Below are 26,745 nucleotides of genomic sequence, written 5' to 3' on the forward strand. Positions count from 1 at the left end.
AACAGTGGATCGGACGTGGTGGTCCCGTGCGTTGGTCTGCTCGGTCACCCGACCTATCATGTCTTGATTTTTATTTCTGGGGTCATATGAAATCGCTAGTTTATGACACCCCTGTTGACAATGCTGAGGAGCTGGTTGCAAGAATCGCAGTAGCTGCCGAAGAAATTCGAAATTCGCCTGGAGTATTCCAGAATGTTCGGATGTCCATGCGTCGGAGATGTGAGGCGTGCATTGTAGCCCGCGGAAGAAACTTCGAGCACTTACTTTAATCCATGTACCTTTTGCTTCTTTTCATGTATTATTAAAACGATTTCTCACTTACGGTCTCTTTTCTTTATGGTGCTTCTGTGTACAACACCGCTTCAGGAAAGCATTTCCGACCCCACATTGCTATATTATTTCGAGTTGTCAGGATGTACCCTACCCCTCTTAGAAGTTCTGAAACGTTTAACTGAAACACCCTGTATAATCTGTGGATTTTACATGTGCCCTTACCCACTCTTCGTGGGTAGCACAATTAGTAAGATTGCCGTCCTCCCCACACCGTGGAAAAGAGCTGAGTTGGAATCTCGCTGATGACGGCAAGAATGTTTATGGGTCTTTTTCACAACGTGGCTGAGTTAGTTCGATTCAGGCGATGGTAGGATGTTTTTTTTCTCCCAGAAACTCGGGTTTTTCGTCCAGCAAAACAGAAAATCGAACTCGGAACACACACAATTTATAGACAATATTACACGAAGAAAGATGGCTTTAGTCGCCTATGCTGATAAAACCCAACAACAACTAACTCCTTGAGTTAAGTAATTTGTATTGTTCCGTGAGTACGTTTTTTTTCTTTCTTTTTTTCTCTATCTTTTGGCTGACAACAGGGTTTTACACTCCCTCTGCCACTGGATGGTCACCCCCAGAGTATAAAACGAAACTTTTTAATATTTTATAAACCTCACAGAAATAATCATGGTACTTTAGGTTCGAATTCAGGTTAGTATTATATAAAGTTTCTAAATTTGCAGAGGGCGTATAACTTTTGACGTCAGGTAATGGTGGATGTTATTTGCGTGTGGTCTTGTTGTAGTGTTCTGTGGTATTTTTAAGCTATATTTCATGTTTTGACTACTTAAATAACGGTGTAATATTTCTGTTTAATAGTATCGGCTACCTGCCATTTGTGTGGCTAGTATAAGTAAGTAAGTGCTTTTATTTTAATTCAATTAGCCGATTTTGATAAAAAGTTAATAAAATTCCCTGACCACTGTTTGTATCGATGTGTGGAATCTGTGGTGAAATTTTTTGGTATAGTTTATGTCCGATATTTGTTTTCTTTTGATATTGTTTAGGCAGTGAAAGATAAAACAATTTAGGCAGTTTGTGTTTAGTCCACTATTAGTAGGTGGATTGGGTAATGGTCATCTTTATTATAGCAGCACTAACAAGAAATCATTTCCCCTAAAAATAACTTCCAAAGGAAGTTATAACTGGAATAACTTCCAAAGGTTTTTACATGAATTGCATTAGTAAATAATGCAATTCATGTAAAAATAAATAATGCACTATAGGACGATATGCTATTGAATGCCTGAGGATAATAATGAAATTTAAAATGCAATTTGTAGACATAATCCGTCTTCCTTTATCTGGAGGTAATTTACGTAGTAAAAATAAATAAAATAAAATATGTGTCCAGCGAAAAGGGAATTAAAATTTGTAGCACTTATTAGTATAATAGTAGGAATGGGACATAGAATAAATGAAACAAAATATTTTACATATTTTACTGTTATTAAAAGAATGCATTATTAAGTACAATTAAACTGTAAATATTTAAAAATGAACAGAAGTATAAAAAAAAAAAAAAATGCCCTGTTTTCGTTGCTCTTTGGACCACAGTAATCTCACCAACTGCCCAATGAGCTGGTACCCGAGCTCTGACCCCACATAAGTATTGACCAGAATTATCAACTTGTTGATTCTAGGTAAACAGATTAAATTGTTTATGGTTACAAAGGTAACTATCCCAATAGTTACTCCTTAATGGAGCAAGTCCTTGTGTCATTTGGTCATTGTAATACTTCAGGTGTAACATTTTAAACTTATAAATAATTTAAACTATTTCATCTACTCATTTAAAATCAGTAAAGTGAAATTTATTTCAATGCTTATGTGAAGTATTTAAGTTGTATTTAAGAAGAGTAGTAAAATAGGTGGATTGCTTTATCCATGAGGTAAACTGAATTACTCATTAGCTGACTCATCAGATTGGAATTAATGTCATATTATCGTAATTACCTAATTTTTTTAAGGAAAAAATCAAACTACAAAACCAAATTTTAATTAGTATTTATGAAATGTTTTTATTTATAATATTAATATTTAATTTAATAAATTTCATAATAAAGTTTGAAAAAATGTACTTTGTACTGTAGATCATAATTGGTTGAATCTTCATTATTAGAGCAGCTTGTCTTTTACAGCAGTTATTAGAATTATTTATTGTGTGGTTCAAATGGAAAGAGTATTTATTAATGTTATTAAAAATACAGTGTACTGTCATTTACCATCAACAAATATATCAGAAATTTTTCATATCATAGTGTGGAAATTCTTCTTCCACAACTGTTATTCTTTCACAAGGTGGGAGAATAGGGTCCCTTATAGTGTCACCACCAAATACGGAGGATGTGGAAAGGTCAGGGAATGACCGCCGCATATCCCGGAGCAATATGGCCTTAGTTGCTAATGCTACTAAAAAAACCAAAAAAAAAAAAAAAAACCCTTATAGTGCACAAGATCACAGGTAAGAAATCATAGCTGTCAGTCATTTAAATCCATGCCTTCAAAATGCTCGAACCATTTTTAACTGAGGGGCTATTTTCACACACCCACTTCCTCCTGTAATGTACAATAACATTTTGTGCAGGGTTTGAAATGAACAATTTCATGAAATGGAATACTTCATTAAAAATATCTTACTTTTAATAAGAAAGTATGTATAGAATGCTACCAAGGTACTTGAGGAACTTGAACTGCTTTCTGCTACATTGAGTCCTTGCACTGTCTGTGTAGAATTGCAGGAAATTCTGCTCTGATAAATCAAGCACATGATGAGAGCCTTGTTAATAAGTTTGGCATTGGAGAGACTGGCAGAGTTTGGGTTGAATTTATCTCAGCATGCTCTGCTGACTTTTACAGGAATGGGAATCATTTAAGCAGTAGGCATACAAGAATATTTGCTAATGGTATGGTAGATATAAACTAGTCTGCAATCAAGTCACAAAGAAGGTTATGGAAGCTAATGAAGATTGAGGTCTTCTCATAATCTTTGGCACACTATGGCTATAGGTGCCGATGCACCAAAAAAAATTCCAAAACAATCTCAGAATCTTATGTGAACATTAGAAGGAAGAGGATGAATTGCATTGGTCTACTACATTGATGATCCCCTTGTGTTGCTGACAAACTGAATGGTATTTTGCATTTATGTTCCCCTAGGACTAAATTTTTAGGGAGGGGAATATCAAATTCTAAAAGGGAGCAAATGATTTTGTGATAACTGAGAGAAAAGTGAAAAAGAAGTTGAAGCTAACCATGAAAAAGGCATTGGAGTGAATTGGATATGTCCAATTACATTAAGGGACACAGCAAAGGAGGTAAGCAAATCTTTAGCATAATTATGAGAGCATCCTTAGATTCAGGATTGGTTCCTGTGGATTAGAGATATGTAAATGTATCTCTAATTCACAAAGAAGGATCAAAAGTCAAGATGAGTAATTACCGACCTGTTAGCTTGACATTCTGTTCCAGGGAAAATAATGGAGTCACCAGGGATGCAGTTGCAGCATGAATTTGTTAAGGGGTGGTGTTGTCTGACCAATCTGATTGGATACTATGAAATTGTAACGGGAACTAGATGCAAAAAATAATTTTGACATTGTGCATCATATAAAAGTTTTCAGTAAAAGTTTTATGTTGCACATAAAAGGTTGATTTACAAATTGGAGCAGTGTGCTTTAGGGATAAGTTACTACTTTGGCTGAAGGAATGGTTGAGTGGGAGAAGACTGAGTGGTTGTCATCAGTCCTCTTTGTGGACTGATGTTATTAGTGGGGGTCACCTGAGTTCAGTGCTGGGGCAATTTTTGTTTTCTGTGTATATTGATAAAGGCAAATAAGACTTAATGTCTAAGTTTGCAGATGATTCAAAGGTTGATAGGGTGGTTAATGACTATAATCAGGGTATGGTTTTAGAAAAGTAGGCAGATGGGTTGAGAAGTGGCAGTTGAAGTTTAAATTTGATAAATGCAGGGTACTCCATATATGTAGCAGTAATGCCAGACTAATATACCAACTGTCAGGCTAATGGAGAGTGAAAAAGACATGAGTGATTTTGCAATCTGATATGATGTACTGTGAGCAGTGTATACAAGCTGCCAGCAGGACAACTTGCAGAGTTTTGTCAATGATATACAGGTATTTTGCTAGCAAGGATAAGTAGGTGGTTATCCTGTTGTATAAGACAATGGTTAGGTCACATCTTGAGTATTGCACATCTGTTAACCTCGTTTTAGGAAGATGTGGATTTGTTGGAATTGGTGCAGAGAGGAGCAAAGAGTTTAGTGATGGGAACAAAGGATGCTGTTATCAGGAAAAGCTTTAGTTCTTCAAACTGCACATCTGGAGACCAGGCAACTGTGAGGAGATCTGATTGAGGTGTTTTATGGCTTTGAATTGATTGAGTAAACTCGTCATGGGATTCTTGCTCAGACCACATCTGCATAAATTCAAATCAAGTGAGGATGGTTGCTGGATTGATGTGCAGAAATTTGCCTTTGGCCATCAGGTAGTTGATGGTTGGAATAAAGTTCCATCTGGTGTTGCAGAATTGGCCAGTTTGAATGAATTCAAGGAAGAACTAGACAGATTATTAAAGGGGGATGGACAAGTGATATGGGAAATGGATTTTTTTCCCCGATGTATAGGGTTGCATCATTGGCACTGCTAATGTTAATAACCATTGCATTCAGAAGTTTTGTCATATCCACATCACCCATTACTAACAGCTGCATTTGACATGCCAAGTTGCGCTAGCTGAACAATAGCATTAAAAGAAATGGCAAGAAGACTTGCAAAAATTAAAATAAGAATTCCACTTGTACGATGAACTGCACTGAATATAAAGTCCACTTACAACTGTCAACCAAAGAACGTCGACCAAAAACTTCTATTCTGAATTATGTTATCTACCAGAATATTATAATTTGACTAACACACTTCAAAGAAGCAATGACATATCAGATATAAAAGTAAAAATAAATTGATGTTAGACATCTGTCTCTAGAAATTTTTTTGACCCATGATGTTCACTTTTATTATAGATACGTAGTGGTGTTCTCAATAAATGCTTAAGCATATTGTTACCTGAATTGGAGTATAGGTGTACACAGGGTGCCTAAACTCAGATCTGATTTTTTTACACACTTCTCAAATTTAGGGTTATTCAGGGAGGGGAATACCAGAGGTATATTAAACTCTGGCAGTGAGCTAAATGATTTTGTAATAACTGAGAGCAAAGTAATGCAAAAATTGTTGAAGATAAACTTAAGGCGCCTGGGGTGCATGGGATCTATCCAGTTATATTAAAGGAGGCAGCAAAGGAAATAAGCAAACCCTTAGTCATAATTATGAGAGCTTCCTTGGACTCAGAGAAGAGGTACCCATGGACTGGAGATGCGCAAATGTGACCCCAATTCACAAAGGGGGATCAAAGGGGAGGACACAAGTAATTATAGACCTGTTAGTTTAACTTCTGTTCCAGGAAAATTAATGGAGGCACTGGTTAAAGCACTGCAGGATCAGCTAGACAAGACTTCAGTTATAGTTCGGACGCAGCATGGGTTTGTTAAGGGGAAGTCTTGTCTGACCAATTTGATTGGATACTATGATGTGGTCACAAAGGAACTGGATGAAAAAATTAATTTTTATATATACTTATACTTGGATTTCAGGAAAGCTTTTGATCTGTTGCTACAATGGATAAAAGGGTGGTTGAGTGGGAGAAGACAGTGGTAATTGATGGATGTTGCTCTTTGGGGACTAATGTTATTAGTGGAGTCCCCCAGGGTTTGGTGTTGGGCCCACTGTTTTGTATATTTATCAATGATATTGATGACGGTATATCAGGCTTAATGTCGAAGTTTGCAGTGATATAAAGGTTGGCAAGGTTGTTAATGGCAGTGTGCTACTGCAACAGGATCTAGAAAATTTGTGCAGATTGGCTGAGAAGTGGCAACTGAAGTTTAACATTGACAAATGTAAAGTACTGTATATGGGTACAAGTAACTCCAGAGAAATGTATCAACTGTGTGGTATTACACTTAGGGTGGTAGAAAATGAAAAAAGGTCTAGAAGTAATTGTGTAGTCAAATATGAAGTTTTTCTGAGCAATGCAGACAGGCTGCCAGAGCAGGATGGGGTATTGTCAATGATATACAGGAATTTTGCTAGTAGGGAAAAGGTGATTATCCCTTTGTATAAGGCAATGGTCAGGCCACGCCTTGAGTACTGCTTACAGGTCTGGAGGCCTCATTTTAGGAAGGATGTAGAGTTGCTTGAGCATATACAGAGAAAGGCAACAAGATAGGTGTGTGGAACGAATGGGGGTCCTCTAACCAAGAAAGGCTTAAGTTCTGCAAATTGCAGTGGCTGGAGACTAGGCACCTGCGAGGTTGATCTGAATGAGGTATTTAAGGAGTTGAATGGTTTGAGCAGGCTCAGTGCTGATGGGATTGTTCCTCTTGCGCAGATTAATTGCCTGAGGGAAACATAAATTCAAATTTAGGAAGACAGTTGTAGCATAGATGTGCGGAAATTTGCCTTTAGCCAGTGGGTGGTTGATTGCTGGAACAAACTTCCATCTGTCCTTGTAGAAGTTGACAGCTTAAATAAATTCAAGGCAGAACTAGACATCCATTTGGAGTGAATGGATGGGTAAAATGGGAAGGGTTTTTTTTTTTGGCTGATGCTGTACAAGCTTGCTTTCTTGCATCATATGCCTGTACTAATGTACAAAATTAGGGATATAGATCGAAATTTAAAACTGTACTAAAGGAATGCTAAAATTCGCACATCACTTTTTTGTAAAATGTTTTGGTTTTTAATTTGGGGAATTAATCCCTTTAGTTAAAAGCTAAAGGGATTAATTCTTAATCCTTTTAGTTCATAATTTGTGCTTTCTGCAGCAATAGCTGTATTGCCTTGAAGGCGAAAGGTGCAAACAATGCATACCCAGGTCTCTCGAAATCAGTTTGTTATATGGAAATTTTCTTCGTTATACGGAAACTATTTTCAGTGTAATGTCCAAGGGAAAATCAAAAACGTCTGGTACATAGAAAAATTCGCTATATGGAAGTTTATTAGAGAGGTCCGTCTGTATGTTGTAGTTGCATGATGCAAATCATTTAATTCAGTGATTTATTTAATGCTACCTTGGCAGAATTTTTATGGAAAATGTGATTTACTTGAGGTGCATTGTTAAATTGAGTACAGTATTTGTATTGTACCAGAACATTATTCATTGTTATCAAATTTTTGCTTTAGTAAATTCATTGCATCCCTTGTATGTCATGTTACTCTTATCTTGTTAGAATCATATAGAAAAGTGTTGAGCAGCCTGTGGCCCATTACTGTCTTGTTTGACTGTGAATGAATTCTATTAATTAAAAAATAATTAACCTCAGTATTTCCAGAAATTACACAAAATATATCCCTTTACAAAAAAAAAAAAAATAAAAAAATAAAATTTTTGTTTGCACTCTGGGATGACCACAAGCTCAGAAGAGTTCTCAAGATAGAGAATATGAGAATGTCACCATATTTAGTAGCCATGGCTTGAATGAGCTTGAACCACAGTCACTCAAATGCATGTGCACCTGAACCCCTCATGCATTAGCATTAGCAAGGGCACATGATGCAAGAAAGCAAGCTTATATAGCATCAGCCAAAAAAAAAAAAAAAACACACAGACCCTTCTCATTTTACCCATCCACTCGCTTCAAATGTTTGTCTAGTTCTGCCTTGAATCTGTTTAAGCTATCAACTTCTACGACAGATGGAAGTTTGTTCCAGCAATCAACCACCCACTGGCTAAAGACAAACTTTCGCACTGTATCCTATAACTGTCTGTCTTTCCTCAATTTGAATTTATGCCCTCTCAGGCAATTATTCTGAGCAAGAGGAAGAATCCCATCCACACTGAGCATGTTCAAACCATTCAAGGCTTTATATACCTCAATCAGATCACCTTGCAGGTGTCTAGTATCCAGACACTAATTTGCAAAACTTTGCTTTATCACATGGCTGTGGCTACAGTTGGTAGACCTGTATTTATTTTCTTGAGTAATTAAAGGATTTTATTTTGTCCCTGTATGATGAGATCCAGAAGGGCCTTGGAAGCCTAATTTTAAATTCATGTATGGATTTTTTGAAAAATGAAATTGCAGTTAGAGATCAGTGGTTGGCTCCAAAATTTTAATTCTTTATGGCAAATCCCAGATAACTGGGTTAAAAGAATGGAAATAACAATTTATCTGCACTTTAGATCATGAATATTATATTCATCATGAATGCAGAGTCATAATGTTTTGATAATTTGGTAAATCTTTAAGTGAAATAGTTGTTTGCTTGATTTGGCCTTTGGCTAGTGTTTGCTGTTGGTAGTTGCTATGGTTATCATGTTGCTTATTCACTGATTTTTGCACCTGCAGTGTTAAATTGCTGTTGCGTTCTGTTACTGGAGTAGCATTGATTTTAGTACTGCAAAGCTCTTTACAGTGGGAGTTGTGTAAAGAGATAAGAGGAATTATTGATATTGTTGGGATCATTAATAAAAACTACCCCTTTTATAAGCGGTTTAAATGCAACATTTTTTTCCTCATAAAGTATGGAGTTTACTGTACAGAATATTAAAAGAAGTAAATACTTGATAAGAGCTTTACTTTTATTGAGTTGTTTTAATTCTCTTTCTGACAAAAATTGATCTGAAGATTAGAATTATAATAAGTTCACATGGAAGTAAACTTCCATTACCCAACTGAAGATTTAGATTAAATCTCAATTTTAATCCCTTAGTAGTCAAAACAAGTATTTAGTTCTTTGCAATTCATTATGATATCACATCTCTCCCCCCCCTTCCCTTCAGAATATTTTTATGGACTTCTTGTGGGGGTGGTTTTCACTATTCTAGTTTGAGAACTGGTGGTCTGTGTTAACCATAGGTAACATATCAAAGAAACTGAAGAATAGTGATGGTGCACTTATGAATAGCAGAGAGGACATAATTCCAATAGCAGAAGACTACTGTAAAGAATTATGTAAGGAGTGAGGCAATGATGCCAGCAGTGGGGAAGATGGATCACAAATTAGTAACACAAGACTTACCTGACATTGTTCCTGATGAAGTAGAACATGCATCGAAGAAAATGAAGAATCAGAAAGCCCTGGGTGAATATGAGGTTACTGTAGAGTTGATAAAATTGGGAAGGAAGAGACATGATACAGAAACTGGCAAGACTCTTCACAAAATACATTAGGAAAGGAATGACACCTAAGGAGTGGAATAATGCAATCATAATTTTGCTGTATAAGAAAGGAGATAAATCAGAAATTAAAAATTGTGGACCAATTAGTTTGTCCCACATTTACAAGTTGTCCACAAGGGTTATTACTAATAGATTAGAAAGAATGCTTGAGGAGAATCAACTGAAAGAGCAAGCTGGCTTTAGGACAGGATTCTCATTTATGGATCACCTTCATGTATTATTATTATTAGCAATGGCCACATGGTGCAAGAAAGTCTAAGCTTATGCTGCACCAGCCAAAAATTAAAAAAATAAATTAATAATAAAATAAAATAACAAAAAATAAATAAAATAATAATATGAAGAAGAAAATTTTAAAAATAATAATTAATAAGAGAAAAGGAAATAGATAACCTATGCATTTCCCTCTTCCCATAGGTAATCCAGTTGACCTTTGAATTTTCCCAAACTGTCAGCCTCTACCACCAATGTTGATAACTCATTCCAGTAATTTATAACATGCTGGCTAAAATAAAACTTCCTGCAATCCAGTCTAAACATTTCCCCCCCCCCATATAACTTGAAATTATGGCCCTTAGTTCTAGAATCAATTATGACCATAAATTTTGTCCTAATTCATTTTACTTATGCCTCTAGGAGCCTTAAACATCTCAATCAAGTCTCCTCTAAGGTGCCTAGTTCGCGCAACCCACATATCCAAAATCTTTCCTCATATGGACACCCTTTTGCTGATCTCACCACACAAATTATTATTATTATTAGCCATATGGTGTAAGGAAGCCTGAGGCTTATGTTGCACCTGCCAAAAAATGAATGATGGTATTCAGCTCAGGACCCTGGGTTTACCAAGCTCACCAGATGTGAGCCCCTGGGGTTAAGTTACCCATCTTTGGACCCTTTCAACAAGCACAATGTCTTTCTTTAGGTGCAGTCTCCATACTTGAACACAGTATTCCAAGTGTGGTCTAACAATAGCCTTATATAATGGGATTATGACATCCTTATCTCTATTAGCAATTGTTCAATAAATCGACAGGAGGACACCATGGACCTTCCTTGCAACCAGTGTACAATGCTCGGAGAACTTCATGTCGTACTGTATCGTAACACCCAAGTCCTTTTCATCCACTACCAGCTTTGCAGCTAATGGAGAAAGCAAATGAATATAAAACACTATTATGCCTGGCATTTGTGGATTATGAAAAGGCATTTGACTCCATACAGCATAAGGCAATATTTTGGGCACTGCTAAAACAAGGCATAGACACCCCATACATTATTATTTTGAAGAAAACTTATGAGAATGCTACCTCCTTTATTAGACTAGACAAAGACAATAGCAAATTTAAAATTGAGAAAGGAGTTTGACAAGGAGACAAATCTCCGAAGTTTACTGCTGCCCTTGAGGAAGCTTTCTGATGATTGGACTGGTTGCAGGAGTTGATGTGAATGGAGAGTACCTAAACCATTTAAGATTTGCAGATGACATTGTGATCATAAGCCACGATCCCAAAGAATTAGTGGAAAATTTTAATCAATTATGCAGAGTTAGTAAGGATTTTGGAATTAATGAAGAAAGAAATGAACAGGTATGCCACAGAAAAGGATATAATCATTGAAGGAGCAGTAAGTTGCTGGAGAGGCCTTCATTCTGCAGTGGATTGAAAATGGATGATGATGATGATGAACATATCAAATTATGTAAAGTTCTAATATGCCTGAAAATAAATGGATATAAAGAATCGGGTGTACTAACTACACTGGGTAACGTGCATGGCAGATGGTGGGGTAGACAACACAGGAGCAATACTATAGAGCAGCACACATACATTATATGTAGGAACAGAGATGTGATTTTTCTTTGAGATTACAAATTTTTTATTTTTTATATTTATCCCTTTTTTATTTTTTTTGTCACGGAAAGCTAGGTTAATAAAATGGATTGGCAAATGATTCCTATTTGAGTTTTAGATTTTTTTCCCCCTAGTCTACGAAATTAAATCTTATAAATAAAAGAAGCAGTTATCTAATCAAACTGATAACTTATGTCATTAGTTGGTAACATTGTGAAAACCTTGTTTTCAATTGTGATACAGCTTTTTTTTTTGAAATAAACATTTGTTCTATTTTTTCTCAGAATGTCTACCATGCTTTTTCTGATGCCTAACTGGTATTATGAAAAGAAGGGTCTGAAGAATACTCCTACTGTAGCAGATGGGGTAGACTATGAGACAGAGCAAAGATATCGCAGAGAAGGAGCACGTTTTATTATAAATGTGGGAACAAAGATGGGATTGTATCCTTTGAAATTGCTGAATTTTAATTTATTATCAGATGATATAATTATAAATTAAATTATTTGTATATATCAGGCAATATGTAGATTTAATTCATTATTAGAATCTTAATTATTTACATATAGATAAAATATTTGCTCCATTCAATCATTTTAATGTCTTAAGTATGGTGAATGAATGAATAATGGGTTATTTAATCACAAAATTGGGAGTTTTCTCCATGAAAATGCAGTAAAAAAAAAGAAAAAAAAAGTGCCATTGTTTGGATTTAAGTACAATTTATTATGTTTATTGGTTTCTGTATGTCTGAATAGAAATGACACCGTAAAAGTTCTGGGTTGTGTAACTTGATGATAGTGCATTTTCTCTGAAAATGCTTCTACTTTTTAATTGTATTTTCATCAGCAATATCCTGATATCCATTTCTGACTAACCCTGTATCTTGTTCAATATTATATTTGTATATATTAGCCTTGTATTACATTTTATCTTGCTTCTGTCATTTTGTAGATGAAGCACTAGCAAAGGGTGACTTAATTTTGCCATCTCCAGGATTCTGGGACTTCACCTGAGTCCAGAGATGCTTATATATTAATAAGTATGGAGCTGGCAGTATGTCCTGCTGCTTCCTTCAATATCACCAGCTAAATCATATCAGTTCTTGTACCTTTTTAACATTTAAAGCATGACAATTTTTCTACCATTTTCACCAACTCTCTGTTCTTCTACTTCCTGTGAACTGTTATCTAAACTAATGGTACTATCAAGTTTAAAAGAATGTTCACATGCCACTGGGGCAAAAAAAAAAAAAAAAAAAAAAAAATCTGCTTATTAGCTAGCTGTTTACATTATGAATAATGTTACCAAAGCTATGCTTCAGCCACCCTCTTTGCTAATGTATTTTCAAAATCTGCCTTAACATTTCTTAATGACTGCATAACTATATTACAGGTTAATTTATACTAGGCAGTGAACCAGCATATTTATATCAGTTCACTGTCCCCTTGAAAATTATTATTCATTCTATGTAACTTTTTCCTGTTACTGACTTCATCTCAGTTTGTTTACTGGCTGGTCACTACAATGCTTTAAAGGTATAAAAATTTAGCTTCTTGAATTACCTCTTTGATCAGTTTCCATTTAGCATTTATACTTATTAGAATTGCCAGCTGTTCTTTCCATTGAATAGAATTTAAATAATGCTGAAGGCTACCATAATTTATCTTGCAAAAATTAAAAGCCTTCCTTGATTGACTCATCCTTAATATGAAATTTCTCTATCATTTGAATCCTTGGTAAAAATGCGATTAGGAATATTGCTCTTCTGTGTGGTATCTTGAAATAAGTGGTCATCTAATTGACCAAAAAATATACTGTTGCTGTTAGGTGCTCCACCTATCATCTTTGAAAAATTCAGTTCCTCCACCCATGATAATATCATCTTCCCTATGTGCTTTCTCACTTTGTCTGAATAAATTAGCATTGTATTCATCATACTTGGTCAGTAGTACACCTCTGTCCTTGTCTGCTCTCCTATTACTATACTTACTAAACTGATTCATGAAGATTATAACCCGTAAATAAATGAGAACTGTAACATAATACTGAATTACTATGTTTTGCAGTTAAAAGCGTCTCCCCCTGTCTTTTCCATATACATTGTAGTTAATTATATTCAAATTTTGCATCTAGTGTATCAGCATGACACTCTCTGCTGCTGTTATTTCTAATATTGATATTATTTAAATAACCAGTACTTTTGAATTATTCAGATTTATTGACCATAGTCCTGACTGTTTTATTGACTGTACTTCCAATTTACTACTTGTCCAAACTGGATAATTTGAAGTAGTGAAAGAATTAAATGTTCTGCCTATTACTTATTGAATTCACCTAAAGTTATTCTTAAAACATTGACTATTTTGTTTAAGTTTATAAAATGATATCAGGAGCCATTAAAAGAATTGATCGGATGTCTTAGTGTAACAAAGCAGTTTCACTTAGTGAAGATGGGCACACATGAAGAAATAGCAAAAACAAAATTGGGTTTAGCTACGAAATCTGACATTGTAAAAGATTGCAACTGTTACAAAATTATTAATGGTACCAAGAATGGATCAAAAATCTAAAATAGCATTTCAAGATGAAAGAAAAATTTGTCAACTAGGCCCTACATGAACATAGAAGAATTTCTAAAAACAAAAGAAATTTTGAAATGTCCAAGGTGAATACTTCTGTCAGAACAATTAGAATCTTTACTTGATTCAAAACAGAAGAATCTTTCTTTACTCAATTCAAAACAGATGTTAACATGCAAATTGGTACAAGGAGCATAGACCTTGGACAAAAGTGGAGAAACATATTCTGTACTTTGCAGTGATGGCATCTTATGTTTGATGACTTTATTAATGAAACACATTGTTGCGACAGTAAAGTTTCTGGACTGGTGCCGTTGCAGTCACATTTGATGAATTTGATAATAAGTGGTATGTTGTAGTTCAAACTTCTTCCAACAGATGGCAGTACAGAGGTTGTCCAGTAGGCTGACAGGTTGCAAATAACAACCAGTTTCATTAGTAGTGTTAACATTCTGTGTTATGATTTTGCAATGGAGCAATGAGCAAATATAAAATTTTGCTTTACACTGGTAACATCAGCAACAGAAATGCATGAAAAAATTTAAAAACTGTTTATAATGATGAAATGTTAAGTCATACCAGCATGGTGAATAGTATTAGTGGTTCAAAAACAGATATTAGCATTAGTAGAAGCATATGATGCAAGAAAGCAAGCTTATGCAGCATCAGCCAGAAAAAAAAAAAAAAAAAAAAATCTTCCATTTCACCCCTCTGTTCTTTCGAAATACCTGTCCAGCTGAGCCTTAAATTTATTTAGGCTATCAACTTCCACAACAAGGGATGGAAGTCTGTTCCACTAACCAACTACCCGCTGGCTAAAGGCAAATTTCCGCACATCTATCCTACATCTGTCTTTCCTCAATTTGAATTTATGCCCTCTCAGGTGATTATTCTGAGCAAGAGGAAGAATCCCATCGGCATTGAGCATATTCAAACCATTCAAGGCTTTATACACCTCTATCAGATGATTGCAATGACCCAAAAAGTGGGTTATCTGTCAGCCTCTCTAAATGAGGACAGAGTACAAAAGTCTATGAAATTGTGACAAGTGTTTGTTGTTTACCCCTCAGAATGGTGGCTGTTGAGTTGGATAAGAATAAGGAGGCAATTTGTCAAATTCTGTATGAGGATTTAGGGAAAAGGAAGGTCTTTGCAAAATTTGTGCCACATAGCCTCATGGATGAACACAATGGATGAGCAGAAGCAACAAAGAGTGTCATCATGCAGATACTTTGTCCAGATTTGTCAAGACAATCTTAATTTCCTTGACTGTGTTGTCACTGGAGATGAGTATTGGGTGTTTTGGTACAACCCATAGATGAAGTGTCAGAGCATGCAGTGGACTTAAATTGCCACCAAGGCCCAAAAAGTTGTTTGCAGATGTCCAGGATTAACATAATGCTGATCATGTTTTTTGACAAACTGAGTATAATTTACTAGGAATTTGTACCTAAGGGGAAGAATTGCAGCCTCACCCAGAAAAGGTTGCATTTTCTGGGTGAGGCTCCAATTTCAAGAGAAAGGTAGCTGGTTTTTTTGCATGACAATGTTCCTGCCCATTCCATGCTTGTTATGAAGACATTTATGACAAAACATGGCATTGTACAGATCAACCATCCACCCTACTCTGCTGATCTAGAACTAGCAGACTTGTTCTTCTTTCCCAAAAAGAGATTTCAGAGTGTTGAGGACATAAAGGAAAATGTAACCATTGAACTGAATACCTCTTCGGACCCTTCACTGACTTTTCTGAAATTTTTAGAATGTTGTAATAAACAAATGTTATAAGCAGACAATAAACAAATATGTCATTGAAAAAACATTGTCAAAACAAAACCAATAGCCAATAAGAGCTTTACATGATGATTGCATATATCTGTCAGGATTAGTGAAGAGGCTATAGTGTATATAGTTATCTAGTATTTATTTATTAGTTCTACTTAGTGGTTCCCTTTTGGATATATATATCCAAACAAGTGGTTCCCTTTTGGATAGATATATACAGGGTGTTTCAGTTAAACGTTTCAGAACTTCTAAGAGGGGTAGGGTACATCCTGACAACTCGAAATCATATAGCAATGTGGGGTCGGAAATGCTTTCCTGAAGCGGTGTTGTACACAGAAGCACCATAAAGAAAAGAGACCGTAAGTGAGAAATCGTTTTAATAATACATGAAAAGAAGCAAAAGGTACATGGATTAAAGTAAGTGTTCGAAGTTTCTTCAACCTCGTATTGCTTTCGCACAGTGGTACCTTGGAAAATGTGCTACAAATCCCCTTTTTCCTGCTGAAGTGTTGTTTTCCGATGAGGCATCCTTCACAAGGGAAGGAATTTTCAACACGCATAACGACCATATCTGGGCGGTCGAGAACCCGCATGCAATACGATGTCGTGCAGCACAGATTCGATTTTCGGTCAATGTATGGGCCGGTATTATGGGAGATCACCTCATCGGACCTTACCTGTTACCGTGTCGTCTAACCGGACCTATCTACTTGATCTTTCTGCAGCAAGTATTGCCACAACTTTTGAGAGATGAACAGATTTCTGCATCGACGCAACAGACAATGTGGTTCCAACACGATGGAGCCCCTGCCCATTATAGCGGAGATGTTCGTAACTACCTGGATGTCACATTTTGTCAACAGTGGATCGGACGTGGTGGTCCCGTGTGTTGGCCTGCTCGGTTACCCGACCTATCATGTCTTGATTTTTATTTCTGGGGTCATATGAAATCGCTAGTTTATGACACCCCTGTTGACAATGCTGAGGAGCTGGTTACAAGAATCGCAGTAGCTGCCGAAGAAATTCGAAATTCGCCTGGAGTATTCCAGAATGTTCGGATGTCCATGCGTCGGAGATGTGAGGCGTGCATTGTAGCCCGTGGAAGAAACTTCGAACACTTACTTTAATCCATGTACCTTTTGCTTCTTTTCATGTATTATTAAAACGATTTCTCACTTACGGTCTCTTTTCTTTTTATGGTGCTTCTGTGTACAACACCGCTTCAGGAAAGCATTTCCGACCCCACATTGCTATATGATTTCGAGTTGTCAGGATGTACCCTACCCCTCTTAGAAGTTCTGAAACGTTTAACTGAAACACCCTGTATATATATTTATCCAAAAGGGAACCACTAAGTAATATATATATTGGCAACCAGTGTGTGTGTATGAACACTGGCAACCAGTATATACTGGTTGCAAATTTTGATTAACTTATCACATTAACTGTTGAGCTAGTTATTGAAGAATTCAGTTGTTAGTAGTCTACATGTGCTTTCATGGAATTAAATGGATATAACAAATTTGGTTCCGCTCACAAATGTGTCAAATTTGAAGAATTGAGCAAACTTGGTAAGCCAGTTTATCAATTATATCTACTATCACTATAAACAGTTGCAAAAGTTTACATTTGTCTTTCTGAAAAACTGAACTTAAAATTTTAAAAAGTAACAGGACTCTCTTGTTTGTCAGCAGGACTTTAACTGCTAAGTAAATGAATTTGCTATTTTTAAACAAATGGTATTGTTTATGTTAATTTTTTTTTTTTTATGAAACCCCAAATACAAAAGGTATTAGAATCTGTGTTGTTGCCATTGTAGGCAAATCAGTGACTTACAGGCAGATCAAAGTGTGGTCGATTTGCTTGTTTACTCGATGAAAAACCTGTGTTTCTGGGAGAAATGACATTAGTTTTTTTCTGAGAGGGGAGGACAGTGCTTCTACTCACTGTGCCGTCCATGAGGACTATTAAAATCTATAGTACTGTGTATTGGTTTTAGGTTGAAAAGACAGAATATATGTATTGATATTAGACTTGAATTTCTGTAGATTGTAATTTTTGGGAAATATGTGTGAAGAAAGGTTGTTCCACAAAACAGAAGTAAAAGAGGAAAAGTTGGTTCTGAGTTTGGTGAATGAATGTTGACTGGTTTGGAAAAGAGTGGGGTTAGTTTAGATCATTGTCCATGAAAGTGTCTATAGAAAAGGTATGCAACAGAAATTGAACGTCTGAGACAGAGTGGGGAGGCATCTGAGTAAGAGATGGGTCATCAATTAATCTAACTGTTCTCTTGAATGGAGTCAAGCAGCTTGAGAGAGGTTTTAGGGACACTACTAAAATCACATGTGAACACTCAGTTTTTTCAGATGCAGAGGAAGTGATGTTTGTAATCTGCTTATTCCAAGAGAGATTAGAAGTTAGAGTAATTCCTAGTGAAAATAGGTGATCTTGTCTAGAAATCTGATTATCATTAAAAATGAGCGAAGGTTTTTTTTTTTTTTTTTTGTCAGAAGTAAGACAAGACAGTTGTAGAGAGATTAAAGTTAGCTAAGTTTTCTTTGCCCCACTGACTTAAGATTTGTATCTATGGATTTGGTGATATATATTAAGTTCAAGCTGATTATGCAGGATAAGGTTTTGTGAATTGGAAATGGAATGTAGTGTTGTCATTAGCAAAACTATAGATAGGATTTACAGTCAGTGTAGGAAGGTCATTAATATACAAGAGGAAAGGAGTGAGAGAAAGAACTTGGGCAGCATCAGCATTAGTGGAGAAGTTCAAGACAAGAAATTGTCTACTATTACTCGCAGGGAGAGAAAACTGTACATCCAGTTGCAAAAAAACAGTCAACAGTTTGTAAGATTGGGAGCTTGTTTAGAAGACCTATGCTAAACACAATCCAAAATTAGAAATGTTTAAAGCAACTACTTGACTTTCACCAAGATTTTATATTGAATTTGTCCAAAGATGAGCAACAAGTCAATAGATCACCACTGAAGGAATCCATATTGTGATGGACAGTTTCAAGATAGTTTAAGGATTGGTATACAATGAATTTTTCTATTACTTTGGAAAGAGTTGAGCTAAGTGCAATAGTGATAATTGGATGGAAGAAATTTGTCACCCTTTTTAGGAACTGACTGGATAGGAGCAAATTTCTAAGCAGAAAGAAAAATATCTGTGGAATAAGTAAGTGTGAAAGGCTATACAGAATGGGAGTACAGGTTTTGAGGACAAGTGGAGAAATGCCATCAGGACCTGGAGCTTTCTTTTTTTTTTCTTTTTTTTTTTTATGAAAACCCCAAACACGAAAGGTATCAAAACCTATAGTACTTAGTACCGTGCATGGGTTGAAGGAGAAGTATGGGGGGGAGGGGGGTGCCGGAAACTTTGCTCTAGAGACTAAACATGGGTTTGGTATCAAGATTGTTTAGAATTCTAACTTTCTGTTGGAAGACCACAGGAGACATTGAGTGTAGTGTACTGGGTATGGCAGCAGGAGATTTACCAATATCATCAATACACGAGATAAAAGAAAAGTAGGATGCTGGTAAGTTGGTTTTATGAGGTCTGTCACAAAATTAATGAGATTGATTTTATAAAAAATTTTATTGTAAAATTTTCTACAACTGAAGGTTCTCTCATCCAGTGTAACCTTGGGAAGCTGCACATTGCTTCCAGCACTTCTTGAAGCAGTACGGGAAGTCTTCTGTGAGTTTTTTCAGTGCATAGGTTATGGTGGTTTGGATCTTGTTGATTGCCCCAAATGATGACCTTTTAGGTGATTCTTGGTCTGTTGCTACGTGAAAGTCACATAGTGACAGATCTGGAGAATACCCTGGCTGTAGGAGCACTGGAATGTTTTTGGAGGTAAAAAAATCCATAACGGACATCACACAGAGGCAGGACACATTTTGTTGATGCAAACTCCAGTTTTTTTTATCATTATCAGGTTGAATGTACAGAACCCTTTTCCATAGCCATTCAAAGACTTCTCGGTAGAAATTGTGGTTGACAGTTTTATACTGATGCACAAACTCTTTGTGCACTACTCTACCCTGATTAAAAAAAAAAAAAAAAACCAGATGAACATTGATTTGAGTCTGGATTTTTCTCATTTGTGCTTTCTTTGGGTCGGTGTGCCATTCTTTGTTTTCTCTTCTTGTTTCTGGATTGTACTCAAAAATCCATGTTTCGTTGCTTCTTATCATTTGCTGAAGGAACTGTAGCTCAATTTCAACATAATCGAGAAGGTCAAGGCAGATGTTCTGATTTCATTTCTGTTCTTCAGCCAGATTTTCTGGCATCATTTTCACACAAATTTTGCACATGCCTAAGTGCTCTGTTTAAATGTCATGGACAGCTCAGTGACTCATGTTCAACTCATCTGCCATCAATCTCATAGTTGGCTGTTAGTTGGGCACAATCAGCCTCAGCCTTACCCTATCTGCATTCTTCTCCTCTGTTGTTGCTGAGATAGGTCTGTGTGGTTCATCTTCAATAGCTTTACATCCTTCCAAGAAATCCTTGTGCCATCTGAAAACTTGATCTCTAAAAGTTTTTTAAACTTTTGACATGTTTCTGTTGCACTTGTATTGAGTTTGATGCAAAGTTTGATGGCGTATTGTTGTTTGATGTTATCTCACTCCATTTTTTGTTGCACAGTCAGTAAACACTTTGTTGCTTACTTCAGTGACTTGGCTCACACTGAATGCAACAAGATGCAACTATTGTTATGTAGGGGGGTTTCAACCTATATGTGGTATGCCTGAGCAGTTTTGCCACAGCGTGTTTTATGAAATCTCAGATTTTTTGACATCTCGTATCTTTAGCTGATGATGCAATAGAACTACCAGGTTTTTACAGAGGTGGAAGTAGAGATGGACAGAAGTTGCGACTGGTAACTTTGGCAAGAGACTAAAATGTTAGACATTTGGACAAGAAGGAAGTTTTCTACTCTTAGCCTATTCAAAATTTAGTTTGGACTGATTAATAACTATTTTAAAATAGTTGCAAACTTTAGTTTAGGCAGAAAACAAAGCTGGAGATTTGGACACCAGACAATTGCAATATGCTACATTCTTATCTTGAACAGCCTTAGCATATTTATTGGAAAACCAATGTCTGAATAAGGAATGAGATTTTAGGGTGAATTTCAGATTAAAGTATTTGATCCTTACAAGAAGAATAATTTCACTGACATGATCTGAGCAAATGTATTCAGAAGATTTAAAACTAACTTGGCTAAGGATAAGAATAGACATCTCACAGATCATCCTATTTTGTATTCTTGCCTAGAGAATCACTAACATTGAATTTTTACTGTACTTTTTGTGAGAAAAAGATCAAGTGTGTTAGGATTGTCTAGCATTCTGGTCTAGGTTATTGAACAAACTGAATGAAGTAATTGCAAAATTTAGTCTTCAGTAATTGTAAAAGCTTTGGCATCTTGTCCACCTGGATCCATGCAAATAGAAAATGGAAGTCAGCTAGAGGTATGAACATTAAGATTACCAAGGAAAATTACCTCACTGTGGGGAGGGGAACTACATCCAAAGAAACTAAGAAACTAGAATGTCAACAGGATCTAAACTTATATATTTTTAAGTTTTGGTGTTAAATCAGCCTACTAAACTGACCCTGGATAATGTCAAACTAACTTTTCACTGCCTTCTAGCTAATTGTTTTTTGGCATGGGACATCAATTTAAAAATTTTTTGCACTCCCCTTGGGTCTCGGCATATCAGTGCTGATTTGATACATCTACCAATCTGCTGAAGAAAACCATATGCTATAGATCCCATTTCAAATTATTTGAAATTGGATTTATAAATATGCCAGTGATATTCAGACTAAGGCGCATTTAGGGCTAGAGCCTCAAGCTGCGAACAAATTTAGACTATGTATATAAAGTGCTTAGCATCATAATACACAGCCATTTCTGAATAAACAGAAAATTTTTAAGGTGGCATCGTTTTAGGTTATATCTCATATTGTGAATGCCTTCACAACGAGTTGCCATGATATTGCACTACTTCGAATAAGTAACGCTTCACCTAAGGAGAAGACTAGTGTTACTTATTCTCAGATAGGTACCACCACCCAGACAGCACTGTTTCAGGGCTATTTGGCCCTTCGTCAGTGAGTGGGTAGGTACCCAAGTGATGCAATGATGGCAAAAACAGTTATGAAGTATAACTCCACAATATGAGAGATGCCTGATGGTGTATGATGTATTTAGACTAAGGCGCATTTAGGGCTAGAGCCTCAAGCTGCGAACAAATTTAGACTATGTATATAAAGTGCTTAGCATCATAATACACAGCCATTTCTGAATAAACAGAAAATTTTTAAGGTGGCATCGTTTTAGGTTATATCTCATATTGTGAATGCCTTCACAACGAGTTGCCATGATATTGCACTACTTCGAATAAGTAACGCTTCACCTAAGGAGAAGACTAGTGTTACTTATTCTCAGATAGGTACCACCACCCAGACAGCACTGTTTCAGGGCTATTTGGCCCTTCGTCAGTGAGTGGGTAGGTACCCAAGTGATGCAATGATGGCAAAAACAGTTATGAAGTATAACTCCACAATATGAGAGATGCCTGATGGTGTATGATATATTTAGACTAAGGCGCATTTAGGGCTAGAGCCTCAAGCTGCGAACAAATTTAGACTATGTATATAAAGTGCTTAGCATCATAGCCCTGAAACAGTGCTGTCTGGGTGGTGGTACCTATCTGAGAATAAGTAACACTAGTCTTCTCCTTAGGTGAAGCGTTACTTATTCGAAGTAGTGCAATATCATGGCAACTCGTTGTGAAGGCATTCACAATATGAGATATAACCTAAAACGATGCCACCTTAAAAATTTTCTGTTTATTCAGAAATGGCTGTGTATTATGATGCTAAGCACTTTATATACATAGCCAGTGATATTCTTATTGTAGGGCCCAGACCTATGCGACTGCCTTATTTTCAGACACACACCAAAAGACATAAACTGAAAAAGAATGGTTGCTTGCCAGAGTTTATTCCAACTGATTGTTGGAATAAATTTCCACCTAGTATTTTGGAACTAGGTAGTTTAAGTAAATTTAAAGGATTTGACAAATTATTAAAAGGAATGGACAGATGAATTTGGTTTTTGGCTCCTTCCTGAATGTATTACCATGCTTCCTTGCATCATTTTGTTTAATACTGACTGTTCTTCATGCAGAATTCACATGTACTTAGTAAGTTATGGTATTAGTAGTGCCAGATGTGCAAGAAAGTAAGCTTATACAGCATAAGCCAAAAAGGAAAAAAAAAACTTCCTATATCAATCCTGTTCATTCCCTCTAATAGATTGTCTAGTTCTTGAATTTATTCAACCTATACCCACTTCTACAATGTCAGATGGAAGTTTATTTCAACAATTAACTACTCACTGGCTGAAGGCAAAACCTCTACACATTTATCCTGCACCCATCCTTCAATTTGAATTTATCTCTCGTGTGGCTGCAATCTGTAGAACTGGAGCCTGTTTTGGTAAGAGGTTTGTTCCCCTTGTTAATCTCATTGCCCTTCTCTGCATCCATTCTGACAGATCCATGTCCTTGCTGAAAGGGCTTACAGACCTGTATGCAGTACTTAAGATTTGGCTTAACCATTGCCTTATAAAACAGGATAATCACCTCCCTATCCCTGCTTGCAAAATGTCTCTACATCATTGACAAAACTTATGAGTTGTCCTAGTAGCCCATCTACCTACATTGTTCAGAGAATTTCAGGTCTCACAGCACAATTAAATTCCAGTTCTTTATCATTCTCCACTCTTCAGTTTTGTACCACACAGTTGATATTTTATTCCGGGATTGCTACTATCCATATGCAGTACCTTGTATTTGTTGGTGTTCAACTTCATTTGCCACTTCTCAGTCCATCTGCTTAATTTTTCTAGTTTTTGTTGCAGTAGCATACCCCAATTACTGTGATTAACCACCCTGCCAACTTTTGTATTATCTGCAAACAGAGACATTAAGCCTGATATGCTCATCAATATCATTAATAAGTATAGAAAATGTCAGAATGATGTATAAGCATTCACTTTATATGATAAATTTTATCAATCACCATCAAATGATTTTACCAAATACTCCTTTGTGAATTGATTGTAATGGCTGGTTTCAGTCACTTTAACCAAGATTTATTTGCAGCAGATATGCAGTTATTATATATATATATATATATATATATTTTTTTTTTTTTGGTGAAAAAAAGCTAAAGTGTGTTAGCAGTTATGGTGAAAAACATGATACTACTACTCTAGTTATATTAATTGTATCCAGTGGTGGGATTCAGCTGGTTTGCATGAACCTGTTCCTAGAATTTCCTGAGTTTGCCGAACCGTTTCATACCTAAAGGCCGTTTCATACCAAATGCCATGCGAGCTGTGCTACTTTTGGTCTTTGTTTGGTTTTCTCTATCACCTTACTCCCCCTTTTCAAGGGGGAGTAAGGTGATAGAGAACTGGTTTTCAAAATTTTGATTCCCACCACTGCTTGTGTCCCTATATTAATAAATGAATCAACATTTTAGATGCCTTGTGTACCTTACATCTTGGACATCTCTTGTTCTTATCATTATTGTGGCAAATGTATGATAAGGTGAATTTGAGGCTGTTGGAAGCATTTTGGGTTGTAGCACTGTTTGCTAATCTCAGTAGTTAAAGGTATGATAGGTAACTACCAGCTGTCTGATCTAACTTTTTTTTTTTTTTTTTAATGTAAAATAAGACTTACAAGTTTAGTTAGGTTACCCTTGTGTGTAGAAAAGATAACAGAAAAATGTCTGTTTGACCCATGATAGTTGGCAGCCAAATGCCTTACAACTGAAATTTATAATGGGTGATTCCGTGACAGCTTTTTGACCACTGGGAAATGTGTTGTCACGACAGACTGCTTTTAATTGTCTTACTCAATATACTTTACTTTACAAAGGTTTTTTTAATTAGAAAAGAACTTAATTATTTAAAAAATTTTTTTATTATTATCATTTAAGGGCCAAATTCACCCTAAAAACAATTTTTATTGATTATGTATCTATTTGACAGTAATGTAAAATTTCATGTCATCTCAAGTTATAAATATTGATAATTAAATACTGATGTGATATTTTTGTGAAATATGTGAACTTAACTTTGAATCAGACGATATGACACTATGGCTACTGGAGTTGTCTACTTTCACAGATTTTACATGTTTCATTCCTTTCGGACTTTCCCGAGATTTGTAAGTGAATTTGGATTCAGAAGAGTTTCTGTAAAATTTATTTCAGAAGTGGAAATGGATAGCATTTTTAAATTTGAGTCTTGTAATATTAACCCTGAAAAATTGATTTATTTTATTTTTTTAATCACTCATTTTAGGTACATTGATTGTTCATTTAAAACATTCTTAATATGCAATAGAAAACTTTTTGACATTAGATCAACATTTCTGTAGATTTTAATTTTGGGAAATACATGTGCAAGGAAGGTTGTTCCGTACACATGGTTGTTTCAGAAAACAGAAATAGAATGGATAAATGAAGAAATGGAAAAGTTGGTCTGTGAGTTTGGAGTTGAACAGTGAAATGACATTGACTAATTACAGCATGGGTTTGGATAGGTTTGAAAGAGATGGGGGAATTATAGATGCCAATTGAGAAGAACATGGAAGTATCAATATAAAAGGCATGCAGCAGAAACACAGATGTGTCATTGGTTAATCTGACTGCCCTCTTTTGAATGGAGTTGAAGCTTGAGAGAGGTTTTGGATGCACCACTGCAGATGTAGGGAAAAATATTCCATGATAGGATGGATTTGACTTCCTATCATGTTTAATTTATGTTTAATCTAATCTCTTGGTTTATGCCAAGAGATTAGAAATCAGAGTAATCCCTAATAGATATGTGATCTTTTAAGATTAACTGAACAGTACTTGTGTATGAAAACTTCCAGTTAGGATGAGTGTTTAGGAATGTGAGCCTTTGACTTCTGGCCATAACAGTTGCAACATTAACAAATCCTATATTGTACTCATCTAGTGGTAATAAAGATTTTCTCTTTTATTTTGTCCTTTTAACCTTAGTGAATAGGTTTGAACATGCTGATACTTTCAGTGCAATTTCAGCAACAATCTGGTTTGTTCACTGTAGCTTCCATCTCCTTGCAAATACTGTCATGCAAGCAATAGACAAAAGAGAGGGCAAAGGTGGAATAGTTGAAAAAAGACTTTGTTCTTGTCTCTGAAAAAGCTTTTAACAACTTCCTTCAGTTCATCACTTAAATCAATGTATGGGCATTAATTTTCAAGTGATCTGCATATGATTGGCAGCCTCTCAGAACATTAATTGCTTCATGGGAATTTTAATGCTGGGGCACTGTTACAAAGAAGCAAGACACCTCGTGTCAGTTTCCCTCTTCTTTGTTCCTTTATTGCTGCTTTTAAATTTCTGAGAACAGCAACGTTAGGCATCTCCAGTGATTTGTTTTCTTATGTCTCACATAGACAGAAGAATTTCTTCCATATCCCAAAAATTTGTGGCCATGAGTTTCTCAGCCAAGAGCTGAGTCCTGAATTTTTTTGGGTGGTGATGACCCATGGTGTTTCCATTGCATGGATTCCTCTTTTGATCCCAGTGATGAATTCATGAATCATTCCTACTTACAATTCTTGAAAGAAACCCCTATGCTTTTGCACCATCTTTGCAAATTTGAGTCTCCTGCACTGTTTTTGAAAAGGTATGAGCATTCTTGGTACTTCTGACATGGCTGGGTGTGTTTATGGAGAATGGTCAGTACTGAGCACTCAGAAATATTACATTTTCTATCAGTTTAAAAAAATAACACTTTCAAAACTTTAATCACCATACCTAAAAAAAAACAAAAAAAAAACACTAGCTTT

General features: G+C 35.8%; 1 protein-coding gene across 1 annotated transcript in view; it reads left to right on the forward strand.

The window, feature by feature from the left end:
- The first annotated feature begins 1,068 nt into the window (after positions 1-1,068).
- Positions 1,069-26,745, forward strand: part of LOC150084999 (uncharacterized) — a 64,075-nt gene continuing 38,398 nt past the window's right edge. Inside the window, exons 1-3 of the mRNA XM_090376430.1 lie at positions 1,069-1,183; positions 11,730-11,888; positions 25,007-25,088. Coding sequence (XP_090232556.1) covers positions 11,731-11,888; positions 25,007-25,088 — 240 coding nt within the window. The 5' untranslated portion in view covers positions 1,069-1,183; position 11,730. The remainder of the gene's footprint in view (positions 1,184-11,729; positions 11,889-25,006; positions 25,089-26,745) is intronic.

This window comes from Mastigoproctus giganteus, chromosome 6 (assembly GCF_048544385.1).
Source record: "Mastigoproctus giganteus isolate SK-2022 chromosome 6, ASM4854438v1, whole genome shotgun sequence".
NCBI lineage: Eukaryota > Metazoa > Arthropoda > Arachnida > Uropygi > Thelyphonidae > Mastigoproctus > Mastigoproctus giganteus.